This window comes from Geospiza fortis, unplaced genomic scaffold, assembly GCF_000277835.1.
Source record: "Geospiza fortis unplaced genomic scaffold, GeoFor_1.0 scaffold12, whole genome shotgun sequence".
Classification (NCBI taxonomy): Eukaryota; Metazoa; Chordata; class Aves; order Passeriformes; family Thraupidae; genus Geospiza; species Geospiza fortis.
This window is the reverse complement of record NW_005054323.1, coordinates 4,271,178-4,279,918: the sequence shown is the minus strand read 5'-3', so window position 1 is coordinate 4,279,918 and position 8,741 is coordinate 4,271,178. Positions and strand designations below refer to the sequence as shown.

Below are 8,741 nucleotides of genomic sequence, written 5' to 3'. Positions count from 1 at the left end.
ATGTGTGTGCCAAGATAAGTACGTATGTCTGTGTTTCTGACTGCTTGCATGTATTCTTAATTGCTTCAAGTTTCACATGAAAACTTTTTTAAACACAAGCTCTGCTATTTAAATCCATTGTTTTATTTTGACCACAATATCAAAGACTGGAAGTATTTAACATCAGTCCTAGTCACCTGCCGTCTCCTGAAGGCTTTTTATGTTGAAGAATGTTATGTTTTTTATTTCTTTGATTAAGTAAAATCCAACACAACAAACATAGTATTAAGTTCTGTACAAAGCAGGATTATGAATTCTGTGTGTCGTGTGCTTTATTGGGCCTTTTTCTCTTTGTAAAAATAAAGCTGTTACAAGCCAGGAAGTTCTGAAGGTAGAGCCAAGCTTGAACCAAACTAGAGAGTTGGCTTGGATTTCTGCAACTGAGCCTTGGCTTGAGTATCTGCCAAACCAATAGACCTGACTGTATTCATTTACAGACAGAAAAATTCACAGAAGGGTAGGCACCAGAAGATTTTGTGGTAGGAAATAAGGCCACTGTGTTCTTCTTTTCTTGTTTGAAAATAGAACTAAAGCAGATCTTGGGTCAAGCTGTAACTATCTTATTGTTCATCCTTTGTATAAGAGCAGAACATAAAGACCACTTTTTCTCTAATTACAGAGTTGTAGAGGAATAATGAATTCCCCACATATTTTTCTGATTGCTTCAGTGTCCAAACTTTGTCTTGTATCAAAAGTTTGCCCAGATCATAAAAAGACCCTGATTGCCCCTCAGATTTTCTTTATATTTTAAAATCAAACTGAAATACTTGCAACTTTTTTTTTAACCTTCTGTATTATATTGATAGGAAAACTGAGTTCTCCGGCAGTAAAATACCAGTTACAGGCTTTGACTTTCAACCTCCACTTTCAAAAAGGAAAAATGAGCTCTGGGTTATTACTCTTTAATACATATTTCTCTAGAGTTAGATTTAGCCCACATCATTTTTTTCTCTTATGCCTTACTCCATTGAACCTTTTGTAACAGGAAAACTATTGCCTTCTACTTAGATCACAGAACTTTCGACTGGAGTTTGACCCTTTACTTTTGGGGTGCATTACACTCGAACGCAAAAGTGAATTAATTGAAAATTTCCTCACGTGGTACAAAGAAAATTAGATGACAATCTGCAGCTAAGGCCACAGCTTGTATGTGTGTATAGTCCACAACAAAAAAGGTTTGGAATGTTGCAACCCAAGACTATTCAACATTCAAATAAAATAGCCATAATCACATTCCAACAGTGAATGAGGCCAGAAGGGCTAACCTGGGTTTAAGCCAAGGGCTTGCAAATGACAAATTCATAGCCAAGACTGTGCCATGTTCCTTTGAGAGGAGATTTGAAAGCTTAGTTTTTAACACAGATTTTATTTTAGATTTTAATAATAAAAAATTATCCATTCATGTCACAAAGTGACGTGAAGCCTCCATGTCTTTCGTATCCAAAGCTGTAATAGTTTGCCCTTTTAAAAAAATGCAGAAAACTGTTAGTGAATGAAGGGATAAGAATAGATCTGAGAAACATAGGTGATTATTTAAATCTAAGAAGAGATATTTTCCCTCGACAGCAATGAGGCTGGGAGCATAAGAAGTCTGGGAACAAGCCAGACTTATTGTCATTAATGATTGTCTAATAGGAAGAAGTAGTTTGAGGGCAAACAGAAGATACAAATATCCTATAAGTATCTTGTTTAGTTATGTGATTGTGCATACATCAAAAACTTTTCATACCAAGCCTACCATCAACACGTAGGATTGTCTATGATTTAGGATTAAAAAAATGTTACAGTCCTCAAGCAGAGGGGGAACAACTGTCCATTTCGTCTGGTATTTTACCAGATATCATCCAGGAGCAGATCTCCTTACAGCAGTAAGGTGGAGGACTCCACAATCTTAATAATCTGAGGCAGTCATACTGCCAACGTTTGCTTTTTTTTGTCTCAGTTCTTATGATGTTTAATGTTTTTTCTAAAGCTTAGCTCCTGTATTCCTGTAATTATGCGAGAAATTCAAGTTACTTCTAAGAAAACCGTACTGAATCCCTAGCCTTTGTTGCTGCTTGCAAAAGAAGTCTTCAAATATCATTCTTCAAGGATCAAATACTGGAAAGGAAACAAAAAGAACTCATGTTTATTTTGCCTGAAGATTCATGATTTTAAAGCTCTTCTTGTTCTCTTGAGAACCTGTCTAATGTTCTTCAGTGCTAAGTAGCAGCAAGAAAGTATATGTTGGTAAGAAAAGCCTAAAAATCTTGTCAACAATGTACTTTATGCAGTAGGAGTGGTCTTTGGTTTTTATATTGGTAGACTGACTTCAGAGTTAGATTTATATGTCTCACAAATCTCCTGAAGAATTAAAAAAGTGTTGGTTTTTTTTTAAGATCTCAGTTGGAAGTCTCTAATTATGTGAGCTATGAAATCTTAGCTTAAAGAAATGCAAATATGTATCAAATGCTTCTGATTCATTTTGCCACAGCAATTGATTTATGTCACTGAGGCAAAAAGAAAAAAAGCTAGTGGCAAGAGCTTAAATAAAGAAACAAATCACATAGTTCTTTCTTCTCTCTCCTCAAACAAAGGGTAAAACTGGTCTGGAACGGAGTGGCTGTGCACACATGTTTCTCCATGTATGTGCACAAGTAGAATGAGTTCCAGCAAGAGCATGGTGACCCTCTTTTGCTTAACCACAAGGCTGTGGTTAAGACATGTACAGTGCATTTCTTATTTCCCATTTACATATGGTCTTGATGCTCTTTCAATACTTTCATGGAAAGAAGAAAGAAAGGTATAATCATCTGTTGAATTATGTGTCTTTTTTGTCTAAGCAGAAACTGTCTCCATCTGGCAGCTGTGGAACACCGCCAGCTGCATGATACTGCAACTGGCAGTCCTGAATAGGCCTGCTGATCTTCTCCTCCATCTTTTCTGCAGGACTGCCCGCCAGAAGCAGGTGATTTTCGTGCCCAGCAGTGCTCTGCTCACAACGATGTCAAGTACCAGGGGCAGTTGTATGAGTGGCTCCCCGTCTCCAATGACCCTGATAACCCATGCTCGCTGAAGTGCCAAGCCAGAGGAACGGCTCTGGTTGTGGAACTGGCGCCAAAAGTTCTGGATGGGACACGGTGCTACACTGAATCACTGGACATGTGCATCAGTGGCTTGTGCCAAGTAAGGAAAGAAGCCCTGCCTCAGCCCCTCTCCTCATGTCTCCCCTCCTCAGATCTCTCTCACATGCTCATTCCCTCTCCTCCTCCATACTTGTGTCATTTTAGGCTCTTTATTTTATTAATCTCTTCTCATTTACTTAAATTATTTGTTTTTACTGTTGGGTTTTGGGGTTTTTTTTTGGAGGGGTGGGGTGGAAGGGGGAGACATGTATAATCTCAAAGATTGTTTTCTCACTTTATGCTGCTCCCTTGGGGTCCTTTTGAAGGATTTTATTATGTTTTTGAACTGTTGTCTGTAACTGCAGTAGCATATCTGATTTGAAGCTCCAAGTATAAATTAATGTTGTAGCTTTTAATTTGGATACATAAAAGTTTCCAAGGTCTATCAGTCAAACTACATTATCTTTGCGGATTATTGCTCTTTGTAAATCAGAAACCTGTATGGCAGTAGATGAGGCAATAAAGTGAAAAATACTGCCATTTTTCTTGTAGGACTAAGCAAGCTGCTACATCTCCTTGGATGTTAGCATTCCTTATTTGTTACCAATGACAATTTGTAACAAATGGGAACTTTCTGACCCTTCACTTCACAGCGTGTGGAGATCTCTTGGTCATTCAACCAATTTATTTGCATCCTAATTTGGTTTTTTATTACTTTGGTGCTTTTATTTATAGCTTGGTGCTCTATCATAGCTTCTGTTAAATTACTTACTCTATCTACATCAGACTTTATTCTTCTAAACTACATGTAGGCTACGGGTTGATGAAGGAGAGGATTTCTTCACAATCTCTGTTAGGTTCTGAGCACACCTAAGTCTCAAGAAGAGTTGAGTGTAGATTCATGTTTCATTGCACAGTGACCTTAAAATCTATGTAAACTTGATGTGTTGTTGGCTTTCTAGTGTATTTTCAACTCCTTTTTTTTGGGGGGGGGTGGGGGGGGGGGGGCAGGGGAAACTTTCCTCTCTATTTCTTCTCTCTTTGATTTTCTGCCCTGAGCCAGAAGCAGTCCTGAAGTAAATGAAATAGAGTAGATAGTTCCTGGATTAGTCTCATTTGTGATCTGAAGAAGGCAATCATCTAGACCTTTTGACCTAAACCAAGGGCATGCATCTCAAATTTCTAGATTGCCTAATGAAACAGAGAATTTTTTGTCTTGTTTTCTGTTTTCAAATCTTTTACAAACTTGACTGGAAGCACAAAAATCTGGATGGGAAAAAGATTCAAAGTTTTTTGCATATAGTGGCCTAGGATTTACATGCAGGCTGATTTCTGGCTTAGTCCAAATATGAAGCATATTTTTTCTCAAGAAAACTTCCCCTTAGAAACTGAGTTCCTAAGCATCTGAATCAAACTCATTTGCATTCTCATGACATTCTTACTTGCAAGTCTGAAGGTAGCTGCACTGCTAAAACTATAAACACCGATGTTATTTTTCTGCAGCTTGAGAATAGATATCATATACTAGCAGTAGTGTCTCTGAGTAATTTTAGTTAAACTAACTCTTTTCTTATATACCCTAAAATGGTAGTATAATTTTTAATGCATAAATGACTTTATAGTTCCCATCTTCTTCAGTATTCAGTTTCTTCAACCAATTTGCCGTATATTTACAATTACCACATTTTTGAGGATGACCAAAAAAAATTAAACTATAAATGCTCATGCTGTATTCCTCACAGTGAAAAATGGGTGTGTTAAATTTAAATCAACTCAAAATATTATTGTCTCAGTGTATCCCTGTTAGCCTGCCATACCTTTGTGACAGTAGACGTACTGTATTAAAAAATCTATAATTAGATTTGTCCTAACTATATGCTATAGGAGAGAAATTGCTTTACCATCTATCACAGCAATAGCTAGTCCTACATAAGTAGTCCAGAATGGTAAAGAGAATGGAATTGTCCATAATAAATGGTGAGCTCCCTTTAAAAGCAATGATCTTCCATTGCTTCTAGAAAGCTTATTTTAAAAGTTTTGGAAACCATAGCGTTATGGAAGAACCCATGGGGCATTCATTCGCTGTAACATTTGTGTGAATAAACTTATTTCTGTAATTATTGGGAATGCATGTAAACTTCAGACAAGACAAAATGTGATTTTAGAAATTATTTCTATTCATTTGCAGCTACTGGTTAGCACTTACCTAAAGTGGCTGACATAATGTAAATATAATAATCATGGGTCTCAGTAGTTTGTGAGAGTTCATAATGAACCTGGAAGAAAAGCAACATTTTCATGAAATGTCTCTGAAATTGCATGATTTGGGGCAGGCAGCTGTATTAATATACATATGTTTTGTCACAACTGCAAAAAATGAAGTCTCCTAAGATGTATTTTCCATATAAGGTCCTGAAGATTAAAAAGTGAAGTGTGTTTCTTATGTAGTTTAACAGCAAAAACCAGATTCTGCACCTGGTACAGGGCAACCCTAGTTTTGTATGCAGATTGGAGAATGAGATGCAGCAGAGCAGCCCTGCAGAAAGGGACCTGGGGGTCCTGGTTGATGGCAAGTTGAACGTGAGTCAGCAGTGCTCTGGCAGCCAGGAGGGACAACCCTGTCCTGGGGGGACAGCATCACCTGCCAGGCAAGGGAGGGGATTGTCCTGCTCTGCTCTGAGCTGGGACAGCCTCACCTCCAGTGCTGGGGGCTGGTTTGGGTGTCACAATATAAGAAAGATACTCTAGAGAGTGTCCAAAGGGTCACAAAAATGGTGAAGGTCCTTGAGGGGAAGATGTATGAGGAGTGGCTCAGGTTACTTTTTCTGCTCAGCCTGGAAAAGAGGAGACTGAGGGGAAATCTCTTTGCGGCCTTCTACATCCTCATGAGGGGAAAAGGAAGTACCCATCTCTTCACTCACATGGCCAGTGACAGGACTTTGGGAAATAGCATGAAACTGAGTAGTAGAAGGTTTAAATTGGACATAAGGAAAGAGATTCTTCAGCCAGAGGTTGGTTGGGCATTGTAACAGGTTCCCCAGCAAAGTGGTCACAGCACCAGCCTGTTTGACTTTAAGAAGCATTTGTACATTGCTCTCAGGAACATGTTCTGAAATTTGGAGTGTCCTGCGCAGGGACAGCTGTTGGACTAGATCATCCAGATGGGTCTTTTCCAACTCGGCATATTCTATGATTCTATAATAACAGGTCCTTTGCAACAATTGCGCTATGTTGAAGGTGAATAATATGTTTTCTGGATTACTCAGAGCAAAACTACTGAAAGCAACTTTAAGTTTACCCTCCTATTGTCTTGCATTGATCCAAGTGTTATAGCAACCAAGAAGATGTTCTTGAGATACAATATTATACATAAAACATATATTTATTTAATTAGGTGCAAAAGTCCTGAATTAGTAAAAGTGACGTTAAGATCCGTGTATGCTGACATAGAGCTTTTTTCCCAGTAGGTCAAACAACAGTGTTAATTATCTTAACTAACCATAGGAATATATTTCTTTCTATGCAAGACTTGGGTCAACCCATAGCCTATTGTGTGGTCCCCAACTGTTCTTGAGATTACTGAAATTAAAGTAATTTAATTTGCTTCTGTGTGCCTCAATACTCACTCCTGATTTAGAGGTGATGGATTTCACTCTCATTGACAAGAATGTAATTGTAAAAAGGTATGGTATTTGGAAATTTTAAGATCCCTCTCTCGTATTTATCCTTTATTTTTCATACTGTTTGGATGTTTAAGACTACCAGTACCTTAATTGCATATTTATGAGTCTTTGTTTAATTATGAAATTGTGAACTGAAGCCTTTGTTTTGCCTGCTGGCCACTTAGCAGTTAAAGTTAGAAGAGACGACTGATTCTATCGAGGGCAAGCAAAACCATATTTGGGTATAGAACAAGCTGTATCCCCGAATCTTTGATTCCAGGAGTATGGTTAGAGATTCTTAAAAATATTTTTAGTTTTTTTTATGGATATGGAGTTTTGGAGAAGTTAATCAGTAGCTGATTCAGGTATTCTTCAAGGCATAGGCCACTACCCATGACTGTAATACTTCAGAAATCATGCAAGCTGCGAGCATTTTGCCTCTCTCTGTATTATATAAACACGGATATTTCCATATTATGTAAATGCATTTTCCCCATGAAGAGATGTATAACTTGCCTTTGTTCTTTGTGTGAAACACCTAAGAAATTAATAGGAATTAATGTCTGAACATAATTTTTTTTTCTGTCTGTAGTTTTATTCTTAAATGCATCGTGACACAGACCAAACAGCATTTCTCAAACAAAAATACTCAGAATGTTATATGTTCTAGTTCTTCCTAATCTTCTTGCTCCTCCTGAAAATTTTAAATGCCTTCCTCTATGGATATCTCTGTAATTTGGGTGTCCTTTCTTTCTTCTTTTTTTAAAGAAATCCAGATTACTTCTTAGATCTTTGAGTCTCATTTTGAGTTTACCTCAGCTTATAACATGTCCCACTGGTGTATTACAACTAGCGTGAACCTCAATGCTGAAGTCAATATAATGGTCTTTAAGGAAATAATGATTTGAAGTTCCACATTAGGAAATGTCTTTAATGTCAGAATTAATGGGTATGCTGAGGACGACACATTAAAAACTTCCAGTTTCCAGTTTAATTTCCCCTGTTTGCAAAATAAATTCCTGTACTTCAAATCCTTTTTTATGGTTTTGAGAGTATTAAGCAATTTCTGCACACAACAGTTGCAGCTGCAAAATTGGAGAATGATGGGTTGATCCTGGCTGGATGCCAGGTACCCACCAAAGCTGCTCTCTGCAACCACGTCAGGAGAGAAATTTTAACTGAAGGCTCATGGGTTGAGATAAGGAATGGAAGAGGTCAGTCACTGATTACTATCATGGGCAAAACAGACCTGGGGAAATGAGCTGAATTTATTGCCAATAAAAAATCAGAGGAAGAGAAGTAAAACAAATCTCAAAAAACATCTTCCCCCCCCCACCTCTCCCTCCTTTCCTCTTCCTCCTCCCTGTAAGCAATAAAAGGAGATGGGGAGAAGAGGTTGCAATCAGTTCATCACACATTGCTCCTGCCGCTGCTCAGGGAGAGGAATCATTCCCCTGTTCAGTGTGGGATCTCTCCCAGGGGAGACAGTTCTCCATGAACTTCTTCAGCATAAGTCTGTCTTGCCAGGCGCGGCTCTTCGCAAACAGCTCCAATGTGGGTTGCTTTCCACAGGGTGCAGTCCTTCAGTAACAGCCTGCTCCTCCTTTTATTTGAAATCAAGCTCATTCTTTGTCATCACACTTCACATTATCACAGCAAAAAACCCAGGAAATTGGCAGCAGTGAGCATGTATGTTGGAATACTGATTTATACACTCTGTTTCATGCAGCTCAAACCTTGTGTTTAATCTCTCTGAAAAGGAAGCAACATGGGCATTTTCCTTCCTTCCTTCCTTCCTTCCTTCCTTCCTTCCTTCCTTCCTTCCTTCCTTCCTTCCTTCCTTCCTTCCTTCCTTCCTTCCTTCCTTCCGCCACTTCCTTCCGCCACTTCCTTCCTTCCGTCACTTCCTTCCTTCCCTCCCCCCCTTTCTTCCTTC

General features: G+C 38.5%; 1 protein-coding gene across 1 annotated transcript in view; it reads left to right on the top strand.

The window, feature by feature from the left end:
* ADAMTSL1 (ADAMTS like 1) overlaps positions 1–8,741 on the top strand; it is a 179,912-nt gene that overhangs the window by 36,727 nt on the left and 134,444 nt on the right. Inside the window, exon 5 of the mRNA XM_031056859.1 lies at positions 2,968–3,204. Within this exon, the coding sequence (XP_030912719.1) occupies positions 2,968–3,204 (237 nt within the window). The remainder of the gene's footprint in view (positions 1–2,967; positions 3,205–8,741) is intronic.